The sequence below is a fragment of the Diaporthe amygdali genome (assembly GCF_026229845.1).
Source record: "Diaporthe amygdali strain CAA958 chromosome Unknown NODE_66_length_86194_cov_61_089297, whole genome shotgun sequence".
Lineage (NCBI taxonomy): Eukaryota > Fungi > Ascomycota > Sordariomycetes > Diaporthales > Diaporthaceae > Diaporthe > Diaporthe amygdali.
This window is the reverse complement of record NW_026517086.1, coordinates 20,617-34,933: the sequence shown is the minus strand read 5'-3', so window position 1 is coordinate 34,933 and position 14,317 is coordinate 20,617. Positions and strand designations below refer to the sequence as shown.

Genomic DNA, 14,317 nt, shown 5'->3' with positions numbered 1-14,317 from the left:
TGTGTACATGAAAAGCTTCTGTAATATTGTCTGGGGGAGACTCCTGGAAAATCACCTCTTACAATATAAAAGTGCTTACCTTTTCTTTGGCGTCCGTCTACCTATTCAGTCGCCACCTCGTCAGCCACAGTGTCAGGCATGAGAAAAGCCCAATCACTCCGAGTTCCGTCCTCGTACAGGCCTTCTTCATCTCTCCTAAGGCACAAGTTCTCCCATTTCTCCACGTCTTGACTAGGCGGCTTTACCCCGGTGGAAAGAAGCAGCCTACCAACGGCCTTGTACGACCATGAGCCTCATTTCCACACCGGTGGGTCAACCAGGTGAAGGCTGTCGACAGAGCCATCTCGTCCTGGGGCAGAGCCGCATTTTCAACGATAGCCTTGAGAACCCGTCCCCATGCTCTCCTGGTTTCGCGATAAAGGCTCATCTCGGTTTCGTCACACAACTCCAGCCCGGCCCTCTTAAACAGCCCAGGCTCTTCACTATTGACGTCCTCGTAGAGTTCGACGGTACGTTTGAGGCAGAGGCCCAGAATTCCTCTCTGTGATGGGTCTGACGGAAGTTGTCGCCTCCAATCAGCCCCCATGCTGATGAAAACCTCGGCTGCATGTAGTGCTGTGAATACCTGAGCACGATGCGCGTCGGTCGGCGCAATTAAGTAGCGCGCATAGTTCAGAGCAATTTGCAGTGCCGTCAGCTTCTCTCCGTCATGTTCCTCTCCATCCTCGAAGTCTGATTGATTCCAATACAGGTCTACGACTGCGTAGTTTCCGGCTTCGGCGTCTAGGACAGCGCCACGCTCGAGCAGATACGAATTCATGTCTCTGAGCTGTTGGTTCCATTTGTCTTCACTCCCAGCTTTCTGTTTCATGAATGACAATGTTTGAATCAGTGTAAAACCATCCTGACGGCACACACGCTTATGAATAAGGCTCGGATCGTGATTCAAGAGAGCTTTCACAGCTGCAAGGTTCCCCTCCATCACTGCGAAGTGGATTAGAGCAAGCCTCCCCAGCTTGATATTCAGTCCATTTCGGAGAAGCAGCTCCAACACCTCGGTATTTCCGTACTGAATCGCAACGTGGCCGGCTGTATGACAACCGGGGAACTCAGCATATAAGAATTCTGGAAGAGCAAACCAGGGTCGCCTGATACAAGCCAACTGTCCGCCTTTCACACACTCCTTGTGAATTCTGAAGCAAGCCGACGTGTCTCGGGCGTCTGTCACCCACCTCCAGTTACTAAATGTAGTCTGTCTCTGCAAGAGGTTCGTATCGCATCCAGCACCGATCAAGGCCTCACACACCTGGAAATTACCTTGCGCAACGGCAAGGGAAAGGGGAGGTGGAAGTTCCGCGGAGACAAGTATGTAATCTTTTGCACTTGCAACCTCACGGTATTGTCGCGCTTTAAGACCCATACCATCAATGTAGGACGGTTGATGCTTAAGAGCTGAGCGTATAGCTTTCAGGGCTACGGGAAGCGCTGATTCTCCCTGCATGGAAGCCCAGTGCAGAGCAGTGATTCGTCTATCCGTACAAAGTAAGTTCTCTGGCGCCGGAGACTCGAAGGTTCTGTCATCGAGATTGATTCGTCCCTGGCATTCACCGCACTGCTCATGGCAGCTCGGCTCATTGCTTTGAGCGGCCTTCTCGGAGGTCCCGCCGCCATATTTGTGTATCAGTCTCGCCTCATAAGTTACTTCGCATTGGTAGAGAGCCGGTTGCAGGTAGTCCCAAGTACCCTTGCTGGCTATCGCGAGGTTGAAGACGGATTTTGGCTGCGGAAGTTCCTGGGCGATGAGGTAGAGGATTTGCACAGGCAAATCTGGTACTCGACCAGGAGCACAAGGTATGACTACCACTCTTGGATCATATCGCGCCGGTATGGCTGACATCTTACTTGAGTGTTCCTCGTTGCGTTTCGTTCTTTTTGCAAGTTTGTAATTGAGCGAACTCTTGGGTTTGTTCGAAGCGAGCAGTCAATTAAACTCCCTTGAGGGAAGGACAATTTGTATTTCGTGCTCAGCCCTTCCAGTTACGTTGGAATCGTCCATGGACAATGTGCCTGGAAATATAGAACCGAGGTCTTCTATGGAATCGTTTATTATTACAATCGGTTCTGTCTCCAGAGCCGGGCACAATGCCTCGGTGAATTCCTGCTCGAGCTAGCACGGCTTGTTAGAAAGCCACTGTGTGCCGTCCCGCTAGAACAACATAGATACTTCGGTAAAAATAGGCTGGTCCATTAAATTTTTCTTTCAGAACTCTCTCGTTCTAAGGATTCCTTAAGGATATGTGGCGACCAAATCTAGTATTCTTTCACTATTGGCGCGGAATTACCGATCTTTCATTCAATTGAGAATGTGTACGTACTTCATGAACCAGATTGACTCTGTCGATTGGCGCATACGGTCTCATTGCGTCGCAAATGACGACTACAGTACATGTGTTTTATGGCTGTCACGAACAAACAGGAGTTAATGCTCAACAAATGGCTGATCAACGGCCTTGCCAGATGTGTTTGGCCGGCTATGATTATAAAGCCATTTGAGAACCTCTATGGACAGTGACTGAACCGTTTGGATCCAATTCGGGGTTTCTGAGCGGGTAGTATGACGAAAGCGGCTCCAGTCAAGTTGGCCGGGAGTCTGGGCCATCAAGGTTCTCAAGCACCTCCTGAGTCGCAATCGTTTGCATATCTGCAGTAGTGCATCGTCATGGAGCAGGTTAATGTTCGTTTCAGAAATTCCGTGACAGAATGACTACCGATGAATTTATGAACATAATTTTAAGATAGATACACAGCAAGATTTCAATACCATGCACTGGTCAGGAGGGGAAGGCTGGAACGGGAAAAAGGCACCGGGTTTGGGGGGGGGGGCAGTTGGTCATAGTCTCTACGCTACCACTGCTCAGGTCCCAAAAAGGACGCTTCCCAAGGCGTGGTGTCCATCAAGGTGCCCGGGGTGCTGATTAGTGTAGAGGGTTTGTGACGGTCTCTTAAAGAACACCATGTCTGCACAGTGATGGACCAAGGTGTCGTGGATTCCTGAAAGCCTACGGTATCTGTTCCCCTGAACCCTAGTGCCTCGACTCAACGTCTCAGTCCTATTCTCACATCACAAGATGCCTCTTCTGGAAGACAGTGACCCTTCAAACGCCTCGGTCACTCAACATGACCTCGATGTTGATCCCGAGATCTTCGATGTTCTGATCATTGGAGCCGGCCCCTGCGGCCTTGCTGCCGCTGCTCGCATCAGAGAAGACGCACCATCTGCCATGTTCACGGATGAAGAGCACAGTCGATTCCACTGGCTGCGCAAGCACGGCACGAAGGTAGCCTTGAAGCATTACAAAACTGGAAAGGAGGTACCTGTGTCACAGCCGCATGCCAGTACGAAATCGGAGTATAGGATTGCGGTACTGGATGCTGACGACAGCAAATGGCTCGGACGCTGGCGGAGGCTCTTTTCCACGTTCGATATTAGCCATCTGCGAAGTCCAATGCTATGGCACGTTGACCCACAGCACAGGGACGCCATGTTGTCACATGCGCATTTCCATGGACGGGAGAACGAGCTGGTAGAAATCAGAGGATGTGTAGGGAAGGAGATGAGCAAGCACAAGAGGAAGAAAAGAAGCCAGTTCAGCGGCGGAAGGTGAGCTTTTGCCATATCTTTGCAGAAATTCGCACTTTTCGACTTGTATTGACGCATCTTGTTCCCCAGGCAGGACGCCTCGATCGACATCAACCAGCGGGACCAATGGGACTACTACACACCGTCACTGTCCCTCTTCACCGACCACTGCGACTGCGTAGCTGAGCGCTACCACCTCCTGGATGGTCTCGTCCACAAAGAGCCAGTCACAGACATCCGATACAGCAACGTAGAGGACATTCCCAACGATGAGGACAAGCTCTTCACCGTCACCACCGACAAAACCATCCGCTACGCCCGCGCTGTGATCCTCGCCGTCGGCCCAGCCAACGCCCCCGTCCTCCCCCAGATTCCACGTCTCTCCTTCCCAGGCCACACCCACAGCGACCACATCGCCTGCATGCCACAAGCATGCCATAGCATGAAAATAGGCACATTTCCCGACCCACTAGTCCAGGCCCGTGTCGCCGCCCACAAACGGACCAACATCCTCGTCGTGGGCGGCGGCCTCACGTCAGCGCAGCTTTCTGACCTCGCCATCCGCCGCGGTGTGACCAAGGTCTGGCACATCATGCGCGGCACAATCAAGCTCAAGGCCTTCGATGTCGACCTCCACTGGATGGGAAAGTACAAGACGCTGCACCAGGGTTACTTCCACCAAGCGGACTCAGACGAGGAGCGGCTGGAGATCATCAAGGAGGCTCGGGGCGGCGGAAGCATCACGCCTGCCTTCATGAAGCGTATCAAGCCGCACATCGCTCGCGGCAACTTGAAGATGTTCGAGAGGACTGTGATTAACGAGGCACGTTTCGAGGAATGCGTCGACGGCGAGGGCGGTATGTGGAAGATCAAGACGGAGCCGCCCATCGAGGGTTTGCCGGATATCGATTACATCTACTTCGCTACAGGCATTCAGTCCGACTTGACTACCTTGCCCTACCTGCAAACCATGTTGAAGGACTACCCCATCCAGAGTCTCGGCGGATTCCCGTGTTTGAACGATGATCTGATGTGGAAGGACGACGTGCCGCTCTTCATGGCGGGAAGGCTTGCAGCGCTGAGACTGGGCCCAGCTGCGCCGAATATTGGTGGTGCGAGAGTGGGTGCAGAACGGATCACTCTGGCCCTTGATCAGATCCTATCCAGCAAAGGCAGTGATGAGCCGAAGAGATACTTGGTGGAGGAGGAGAACGTTCTGGACGCGCGACGCGATAGCGGTGTCGGCTTGTTCAATTACGCGTCCGGGACTGGTAGCAAGTACAGCAGCTTGGAGGAGGTCTCCGACTGATTCATCCTAGGTCTCATGACTCGTAGCCAGTCAGAGAAAAATATGAAAAGTCGAGTTCCCTATTCTCCTCAAGAGTCCTGTCTCATGGTTCTTCTTATGTTCTAAAGATGTAGATGGATCTTGATCACTTAGGTCAAGGGATCATCCGGTTGGAAGGGGAGGGTTGTTATTGTTGTTTACCATACTATCAGCATAGGGCTAGGGTCACAGACTAATGTGCTTCCCCTGTCCTTCGAAGCAGGGATTTGGTGGAGCCAGCACACGCTGAAGGCCTCCAGTTCGGCGTCGACCGACGACGACAGATTCACCAAAATCTTGGAAGATCCGGGTTGTGGCTATGTCATCGCGGGATAGGTCATCTGCAAGCCCCAGCACATTTTAAAGCGGCTTCACAACCAAGCTTTTTGCTGTGAATTCATACTCAAGTACTCAATTGGATTCAAAAATCGACATAGGGCTGGTGGCAATTGAGTTAGTTCAGCACCACTCACCGACAATGGGCCTCCACGACACCTTCGATTTCGACGAGGCCGCCTACCGCGCAAAATGCGCGGAACGACCGACAATCAAGCTTCAGGAGGAGGAGATCAGAAAGCTCCGGCAGCACTTCGCGGCCAGCGCGTCCATGGGTATCGGCCTCAGCCACGCCGTCCAAACCGCTGGTCTCACACTGGGCGTGTCCGCATTTGCGCTCCGGCGGTACTACGTCGCGAAGGAGAAACTCGCCATCATCCGCGAGGAGCTTACCAAGCGCGGCGTGCCCCTACACGACATGACGAAGCGCGACGCGTTCATACCGCTGGGTACCTCAGCGGTGGGCCTGGGGGTTGGCGCTGGCATAAGTCATCTCGTTGCCGGTGCGATTACCGCACCTGACGTGCCTGTTCCCGGTCCTCATGGAGGCAGCTTGGCGATGCACTATATCCAAGGAGACCCGGAGGCGGCGGCCCATGGGTTTGCTCAGGGTATGGCTGACCAGGCGAATGCCGTTGGTCAGGCTGCGCATGGGGCATTGCTGGGTCATGGAGCTGGGCAGGTCATGAATGAGGCAGTCAGTGAGAACGTGAGCGGGCATGCTGTTGGCTATGCAGCTGGAATCATGGCTGCGAAGAAGATGGAGGAGATGCTTGCTGAGTGTATTGGCGAGACTGTCTTCGCGTACGCCATGGAGAAGCTCTTAGATCCAGAGATCAAGGTAGAGATGAAACTCAAGGGCAAGTGCTCAAGGTTACAAGGACCGCTGGGCCAGTTTTGTCGAGGCTGCGGGGAGTCTATCAGACACGGCAAATTCGCACGTGAGCAATACCCTGGAATGGCTGGCCTTTCGAGGAGTGCTAACCTCGAGCAGATTGTTGCGAAGAGACAGACGACTTCGATCTCTGCCTGAAATGCCGGGAGGGAGGAACCTCGTGCGAATGCTCTGAAAATGAAATGAAAACGATGCAAAAGTCTGTTGCGGGTGACGTACTTGCGTCGGAAAAGGGAGACGCTAGGAGACGCCTTGCGAATGTGTCAGAGTTACGATGTGCTCCTTGTCAGAGGCTGATCACCCAAGGCCGATACTACTGTGAGTCATGCTGTCTTTTATGTCTTCACTCGCTCACATATTTTCTGTAGATTGTCCCGAGTGCAGCGATGACACGGACTTCGACATGTGTGAAGACTGCTACCGCCAAGGGCAGACATGTCAATCCCCCGACACCCACAGGCTCTACGTGTATCTAAGAGCCAACGTCGATAGACCGCACCCAGATTTTGCCACAGATGGGATTGCTTGTACAGGCTGCCAGACTAAGATCAAGCAGGGGCCTTTCTATTGTGAGTCACATCACTAGATGCTAGGTCAGTATGACGCTCGACAGTACTGACCATATATCAGTCTGTGAAAAATGTGGCGACGATGCCGGCATCTGCGACCGCTGTTACGAAATGGACAAGACCTGTCGAGACACCAGCCATGTTTTGACACGCTACGTGGTCTACAAAGGTGAAAAGAACATATCAAAGCAGTTCACGGAAAAGGACTGCTGTCAATTTTGCAAGGAACAGCTGGGAGGAGGCGTCTTCTACTGTAAGTTCTGCAAGACATTCAATGTTCTGTCGTTCTCTGAAACTAATCCGGTGTGATGTAGGTTGCTCAAAGTGCAACAAAGGATGCTACGACGTCTGCAGTACATGCTACATACGGGGTGCAGGTTGCCAAGACCGGACACACAGTCTTCTCAGATGCACACCTGCCGGACCTGCGAAGCAGCCTAAAGATTATCTGAAGGATCTTTTCAGCGAGAACAGCAAGGAACAGGTGAAGAGTTACTTGAACGAAACGAGAAGCCGGATAAACCTTCGACACAAGTAGGCATTGGTAATATATAAATGAAGGTCGATAATTTTTTAAGCGTCTGCCACCTATTCCGTGAATCTCACTCCATGATCTATCTCTACAATTGATAGATTCTGCGTAAGTTGGCTATCACTCCATCTTTTCCATTCAGTCCTCGGTAGCTACAAGTTCAGAATGCATGACACAAGTAATCCCAGTTCCTTCGTCTCACACATGGGCACTGACGTACATGCGCATGTATACTCACAGGCCACGTGACCTCTCAGCTCATCTCTCCCCAGCCTGCACTGCCTCAGCCAGCGGGGCGACCCCCACTTTACTACAAGTTAAATGTTGTGACCTTCCTAGTTCCAAACAACGTATTACTTCATCGCAAGCCCCATAGCATCACTACCACGATGCCTCTTCCCGATGTGTTGATGCAGCGAGTTGACGAGTACGTCGACTCGCTGGCGCCGCAAATCCAGCCCCGCATCGCTTCTGAGATCGACATCTTCCAGAAGAAGACCATCGATGGTCTAGAAGACCAGGTTGTCGATGCATTCCGCTCACTCTTCGACAAGGATAAGGGTCACTCCCAGGACGGATCACGGCGTCTCGATGACTCGCCTCCCGACGCTTACGGAGGCCAGTCACTGCCCTTCGCAGACGAGATCGCCAAGCTGACACGGAGCTTTACCCAAATCACCGATGAGGCGGGCGATGACCTGCGTGACATTTTCGACCTCACTGAGGGCCGCGGCGGAGGCTCAGGTGGAAGCCAGTCTCGAGGAATCGGCCAATCCGACTCATTCTCTGGCGGGGCCAAGGGCTTCCTATCGGCAGCTATGAATGCCGTCCAGGACCATCTAGACAACGACAGCGGACCAGGAGGAGGCAAGAAGTTTGAGCTCGATGGACTCCTCGGTGTTCTGAGCGACACGGTTAAGGATGCTGCACGGAACCCGGAGGAGAAGGCTCGCGTCATCAGCCCCGAGATTAAGGAGAAGGTCGGTGCTAAGCTGAGGGAACAGCACGCACCCATCGCGGAGCAGTTCACTCGCATCGCGCTTGACCACATCAAGCGCTGGCTGCGCGGAAATACGAGCACACGTGATCTCGGTGACGGTGTCAAGGGAGAGTTTGAAGACCAGGTCAAGGATATAGTCAAGGGCATCGGCGGTCTGTTCGGTAATAAGAAGCACTCCGATGAAGGAAGCTCGAGAGGTATCAGCGATCGGGATGGTGACGACGGAGGAAGCAGCGGTGGTTTCTCCAAGGTCATCAGCGACAAGCTGAGCACTGGTCTCGCAAAAGTCCATCGTGACGTCCGCCTAGAGTTCCGCACCGTACTCGGCGCGATCGAGAAGCAGCTGTTCGAGCTGCTGCCGGACGAGTTTCAGCGGCCCCTGGAGAAGATCCTGGGCGGCAACCCATTCGACTCGCAGCTCGACCGCGATGCCGGCTCGCAGGCGGACCGTGGCTTTGGTGATGATATTAAAGTCAAGCTTGTCAACAAAATTCGCGGTCTAGTGCGCAAGGTGCAAGAGACGCTGCGTGAGAGCATCCTGGGTCTCGTCAACGGCGGGCACCGCAAATTTGAGCGTGAGAGCTGGGTATTCGTGCAGAACATGGTGGAGCAGAAGGTGCAGAAGTACCTTCCCAAGGTCAAGATCACCGTGCCGGACGATATTGGAAACGAGGGTGTTAGCGTGGGCGCGGTGGCTGGTGGTGCTCAGCCGGGTGGTGGGCATCAGTCTAGTGGCGGGCATCAGCCTGCGCCCTCAACACAGGGTAGCTACCCTCCTCCTCCTTCACAGGATCATTACGGTGGCCAAGCTCCGTCTCACCAGTCATACAACCCCTCACATCCCCAGCACTCGCAGGAGTACCGACCTGATCAGCACCAGCCGCCAGAGTATAGGCCCCAACAGTATCAGCCTCACCAGGAGTACAGGCCAGACCAATACCAGCCGCAACAGCCGCAACAGCAGCATCAGCCCGAGCAGTACCACTCGAACCAACAACAAGGCTACGGTCACAATCAGAGCTACGGCCAGAGCCAGAACTACGGACACAATCAGGGCTATGGGGACAATTCCAACTACGGATATCAACAGGGGCACGGCAACAATCCTCCATACTGAGGTCTTTACAAACGTGGTCCCTCAAAATGTGATGATTTGATAGCTTGGCAAGAATCTCATAGCGAAATGGACATTCATGTGGGCATTCGCTCGCGGCTTCGACGTATTTATGCATTTGTGAAACATGCCCATAGAATCCAAGCTCAAACATGTCTACCGGGCACTATTCAATGCTAATCTAAGTGTAACCGAGCCAGGGCCAACCTCGCGTGTCACTAATGCGCAGTCAGGTAACCTTTGAGCATTCAATTGCCATGGAACTCATCGTCCTTCCAATGATGCAATGCTATCTTCATGCAAAATACGCACTTTTCATATTGTACAATTTGCTATAACCTGGAATCGCCGTTTAGGGTATGACCAGCTTAGCCAGATGAGGACCCACGCATAGCCGACGGTCCTCTCGAAGCCCATCAAAAGAATCCGACCAGTTTTCGTCGCTGGCTTGGGTCTCAAGAATCTCATCCACGCGTACTGCATGACGTCCTCAAGCACAAACGCCAGAGGCTGAATTGACCAGTACCACATGTTGGCTGACAAGGCGCATTTTGCGCCCCTCCTCCAATCAACGAACGCGTGCATCAGGCCAGACAGAACGAAGACAGCGAGGTTGCGCGCGTAGCGTACCACAGTACGATCTCGCAGACGCAGAACACGAGTGCATAGGAGCCCAGCGTGGTAGGAAAAGGATTTATAGATCAACCGGTGCCAGAAATGAGCCCAGAAACCTCGCATCGTCGCTGCGTGCGAGACGGAACCGAAGATTGGGGGCCATTCGTCAAGCGAGTCCAGACCAAGAATGCCCGAGAAGAAGATGGCGAAGCCGTCATGGTAGGCCGTGAGCCACAAGACCTCGGATATGTGATCGTCAACCATGTGCCATAAGCGAATCATCCATTCCCGGGCAATGGCAGCAAGGGTGAGGTCCGTGTTCTTCCTGAAGAGCGCGAGGAGGCTTCTACGGATGATGCTGACTTTCTCGGGAGTGAAGTCTGCTGCCATCGGCCGGATGTATAGTGCAACAGTGGTATTGAAGAACTCATGGTAGAAAGACATGACCAAGATCTCGAAGCAGAGAACCGCTAGCCGTTTGACCATTGCCAGCCGTCTTCCGGTCTTCCGCCCATCTGGGCTCTGATGGGACGTGGAAGTGGCAAGAGTGTCTGGGCTCTCCCAAGTCGTGCGGATTCCCCGTGGGTTGAACAGTAGCTTGTAGCCACGAAGCCAGGGCTGTCCATCAGACACGCCACGAACATTGCTCTGGGATTTTCTAGAGCAGAGAAGAAAGAAAATATGGGCAATGTATATGATGCAGAACCGCCAATAGATGACTGTCACGAATTCGTCAGGGAAGAGATCTTCCGAGGTGGCTATAGCTAGCACCACAGAAAGGGTTATCAAGGTCAATGAGCTGGAGGTGTGGAAACGACGTGGGAATGAAAGTGCCAGCAATCCGAAGAATATGAAAGAGATGGTCCAGAGAAGGGGGGTAAAAGTTTCCCTCCAGGACCATACCTCCAACCCCAAATCTGGACTTGCAGACATGACGGTAAAACTGGAAATAGATTTAATGAATTAGAACACAGAGAAAGGACTTCCGAGGGTACTCTTGCCTTGTATATAAGGTGTGCGAGGGAGAACGTCGCCGATGGAGGCTGTGCCGTATTATCCAGCGCCACCGGGATCCAGCGCAGTCATCCAATGCGCAATAATCAACAAGTACTGATAGAATTCAAAGTGGTATAATTTCTTTATTTGAGTCATCATCAGTGTTTCCTGATCTCTGACCCCGTGCTCGATAATGAGTAAGAACCAGTGTGACGCAGGGCTGTGCGGAAAACTGGTCCTACCTACCCGCGAGGCTTTACCAAATCATCTTGAGACCTTTGTAATAATGTAATGTGATATTATCCTGCGGCGACTATCATTGAAGATGGTGCCTACTTGTTGCATCTCCGTGCCTTGTGGCTGCCAATTGCTGGCCTCCACCCAGTTTCATTTAGCTCGGCCTTGGTGCTTAAAGGATTGCAATAGTACATCTTTGTTGCTCTTGGCCGCTTGTCAATTTGTCCACCTCTTGCTGAATCCCTCAAGGTCAAGCGGTGTCCGTCAGCCATTCGGATAATCATTACCGAAAGTTAGGTAATTGTTGAACGATCGTGTAGTTGGTGGGATGACATTCCAGTTCGGGTTATTGCTTCCTCACGTAAGACTAGGCATTGTGTGCTGACTTTGGAAATCCCCCCTCTTTCGGCTCTAATGATTATGCAGAACAGGCTACTGTCGAGTTTGGATCAATTGAAACCAGAAAGTCTTCTCCTCAAAGAACCCGTTCGGATGATTAAGGTGATGTGTCAGCACGGTTGTCGGCAGCGCGGCTGCAGATTTAACCGTCCTCAACACACATAAGCTATGAACTCAGGAAAGACATTGCGCAGGCAAGTGGTAGTGCGAGTTTCAAATGACTCCAAACTAAGAATTATGTTTGACGCCGATTTTGCTCTACAGAGTAGTGAACAAGGCATGATGTACGAGAAAGCGAATGCCTGCGTCCACACTGGGTAGAGCGGGCTTTTGGGGTGACTGAAACACACAATCCTTCGGTACCCCTCTTACGATGTGTTACAGTAGAATAGCGTGATGAACAATAATAACAGAAGCACCTCGCTAGTGATGTCTAGTAATTCTCTTTGATCAGCCTGTCCCTCTCGGGTCTCGGTCGATGGACCCAAATTCCTTCGGCTTGCCCGGGTGTAGGTCAGACATTGGCGATATAAGTCGGACATGATCAGCGAATGAAGCAGCCACCAGCAGCTGATGCGACTCCACAAGTCCTGCAGCGGATGTGAGACTCAAATCCAACAATGAGGCTTGTAGGTCACGCCGGCAAGGTATTCAAGAAAGCCAAGCAGAAGGACCAAGCAGAGGGGCCAACCAAAACTTGCTCGACTTTCCTGGGCATAAGTAGGTAAGATATTGACGACAGAAGTTTTACGTGATCAGTGAATGAAGCAACCCTCAGCAGCTGATGGATCTCCGAGATGCCTACAGGCGGTGTAAGACCAGAATGAAACAACATGGACATATTAGAATAGCCGTGAAAATTTGAGTATTGGAAAAACTATATAAAGTGCCAGTCGTACGCGGAATACACCTTCACTCTCTTCACTCAGAGTAGCACCAGCATCAACACTCAAGCCAATTTCGCTTCCATACCTCTCCATTCCGTCTTCAATCAAGGCATCTGACTCCTCCGCCGTCAAAATGCAGTTCACCAGCATCTTCGCCATTGTCTCTGCCCTCGCCAGCTTTGCAGCAGCCGACAACCCCTGCTGTAACTACACCAACGGTGGCGATTGCATCACAAACTGCGGAAAGCGTTCTCTGTCGTCGTCAACACTCGCCCGCCATATTCTTAACGTCGCCGAGGAGGTTCGAAGCATCACTTCCGCAGATGCCGACGAAATTGCCGCCGCCATCATGAAAGGACATGACCTCCCAGTCCAGAAGGAGTAGGAAACGCCGACGACAAAACTAGAAATTATGAGGACATATGCACGGATGACCTGGGGAGTCTGACACGACACTTTTATTTATTTGCAACGTTATGGCCAGCGTTGCTCGACACTCATTTCAGTCAGAAGATCGGAAACACGGCGAGGTTGGAGAGCAGTCTTTACCCATCAAGTACAATCACTGATAGCTCAAACCTATATACTTCAAACGCTCAATCTAAGTACTTGTTTTGAACGGCATCTTGAATGACTCCAGCAGCCAATAATATTGATTATGACACGTTGGCATTGAGAGTCTATCCACGTTCCATATTGGCCGACACAACGGTGATTATTGTAACTGTTTTGATGGTGGAAATGCGTAGCTTGGCTCCTCCCTGGCAATAGCGTTCTAAATATGAGGGTTTGAGTTGAATGTATCAAAGAGTGGGAGCTCTCGAAGAAGCCGTGATGGGAACGTTGTAATTTAACCGCAGATACACAGGTGGGGCCTGCCGCCTGGAAGAATTGAAGAACATCCTCTGGAGATACAAACTTCTTTCTTAAATCTCCTGGAGATATTCCATAGATGCGATCACTACGTTCGCGTCCTTGAGAAGATTGTGTCTCGCAGTGCTAGCGCGTTTCGTTCTCAAGACTCAGTCATACCTTGCCTCATCCCGCCCCTGGTCATAGCTGTCCTCCAATCTCTCCCCGTAGTCTTCAACACTGTCCCCAAACCGCTCGACCTTGCCTACGCCCTCACCGAAATCCTCGGCAATATTCTCCGGGGCATTCTCAACAGCATCCACTGTCTCATCCCATCCATGCTCGACCTTGTCCTCCGTTCGATCCCACCCTTGCTCAACATTTTCCTCAGTCCTGTCCCACCCCTCCTCGACGTTCTCCTCCGCCCGATCCCAGCCTTCCTCCACCCTATCAGGAACAGCCTCTACCTCCCCGACAGCCTCGCCCGTCCAGCGGGCGGCATCTTCAGGGAATTCCTCGACATCCTGAACGCCGTCGTCGAATCTGCGCTCCATGCGATCCTCCTCGCGGTTCCAACTCTCAGCTAGGAGTTGTTGTATCAGTTTTGCGCGCTGAGACCGTCATATGTAGATTTGTGGAGTCGAAATTCTCACCAGCTTCCTCAAGCACGGGCTTTTCCCAGCTGCGCTCGCCTGTCTCCTCGTTGAGGAAGATCCAACGATCAGCCTCGCTGTCCCAGCGGGCCACCCACGGCGGCTGCACATACGGGGGGTCCGATGGCGAATCGTTTCCTCCGTCTACAGCGTCTCCGACCACCTCGGAGATCACCTCACTGAAGAAACCCATGGTCTTGAAAGTTGAGCTTTTTTCCTGAGGTAAATGCTTGGTATGTGTTTGTCCTGGGGTCGACGAATGACT

At 52.2% G+C, this 14,317-nt stretch overlaps 7 protein-coding genes across 7 annotated transcripts; 4 read left to right on the top strand and 3 right to left on the bottom strand.

Moving 5' to 3' along the window:
* Window positions 1-241: 241 nt before the first annotated feature.
* Window positions 242-1,897, bottom strand: J7T55_000447 (uncharacterized protein; the record flags this gene model as incomplete). Its single annotated transcript, XM_053136142.1, has 2 exons — window positions 242-1,089; window positions 1,423-1,897. 2 exons carry the CDS (start codon window positions 1,895-1,897, stop codon window positions 242-244), a joined length of 1,323 nt encoding a protein of 440 aa, XP_052986244.1.
* A 1,231-nt stretch (window positions 1,898-3,128) lies between these two features.
* J7T55_000446 (uncharacterized protein) lies at window positions 3,129-4,949 on the top strand (the record flags this gene model as incomplete). The annotated part of the gene is made up of 2 exons (XM_053136141.1): window positions 3,129-3,661; window positions 3,731-4,949. The coding sequence occupies 2 exons, from the start codon at window positions 3,129-3,131 to the stop codon at window positions 4,947-4,949; spliced, it is 1,752 nt and encodes a 583-aa protein (XP_052986243.1).
* A 496-nt stretch (window positions 4,950-5,445) lies between these two features.
* Window positions 5,446-7,219, top strand: J7T55_000445 (uncharacterized protein; the record flags this gene model as incomplete). The annotated part of the gene is made up of 5 exons (XM_053136140.1): window positions 5,446-6,244; window positions 6,298-6,516; window positions 6,567-6,767; window positions 6,829-7,020; window positions 7,122-7,219. The coding sequence occupies 5 exons, from the start codon at window positions 5,446-5,448 to the stop codon at window positions 7,217-7,219; spliced, it is 1,509 nt and encodes a 502-aa protein (XP_052986242.1).
* A 469-nt stretch (window positions 7,220-7,688) lies between these two features.
* On the top strand, window positions 7,689-9,416 carry J7T55_000444 (uncharacterized protein; the record flags this gene model as incomplete). The annotated part of the gene is made up of 1 exon (XM_053136139.1): window positions 7,689-9,416. The coding sequence occupies one exon, from the start codon at window positions 7,689-7,691 to the stop codon at window positions 9,414-9,416; it is 1,728 nt and encodes a 575-aa protein (XP_052986241.1).
* Window positions 9,417-9,728: 312 nt separating this feature from the next.
* J7T55_000443 (uncharacterized protein) lies at window positions 9,729-10,961 on the bottom strand (the record flags this gene model as incomplete). Its single annotated transcript, XM_053136138.1, has 1 exon — window positions 9,729-10,961. One exon carries the CDS (start codon window positions 10,959-10,961, stop codon window positions 9,729-9,731), a length of 1,233 nt encoding a protein of 410 aa, XP_052986240.1.
* Window positions 10,962-12,680: 1,719 nt separating this feature from the next.
* On the top strand, window positions 12,681-12,932 carry J7T55_000442 (uncharacterized protein; the record flags this gene model as incomplete). Its single annotated transcript, XM_053136137.1, has 1 exon — window positions 12,681-12,932. The coding sequence occupies one exon, from the start codon at window positions 12,681-12,683 to the stop codon at window positions 12,930-12,932; it is 252 nt and encodes an 83-aa protein (XP_052986239.1).
* A 637-nt stretch (window positions 12,933-13,569) lies between these two features.
* J7T55_000441 (uncharacterized protein) lies at window positions 13,570-14,245 on the bottom strand (the record flags this gene model as incomplete). The annotated part of the gene is made up of 2 exons (XM_053136136.1): window positions 13,570-13,982; window positions 14,053-14,245. 2 exons carry the CDS (start codon window positions 14,243-14,245, stop codon window positions 13,570-13,572), a joined length of 606 nt encoding a protein of 201 aa, XP_052986238.1.
* Between the last annotated feature and the right edge of the window lie 72 nt (window positions 14,246-14,317).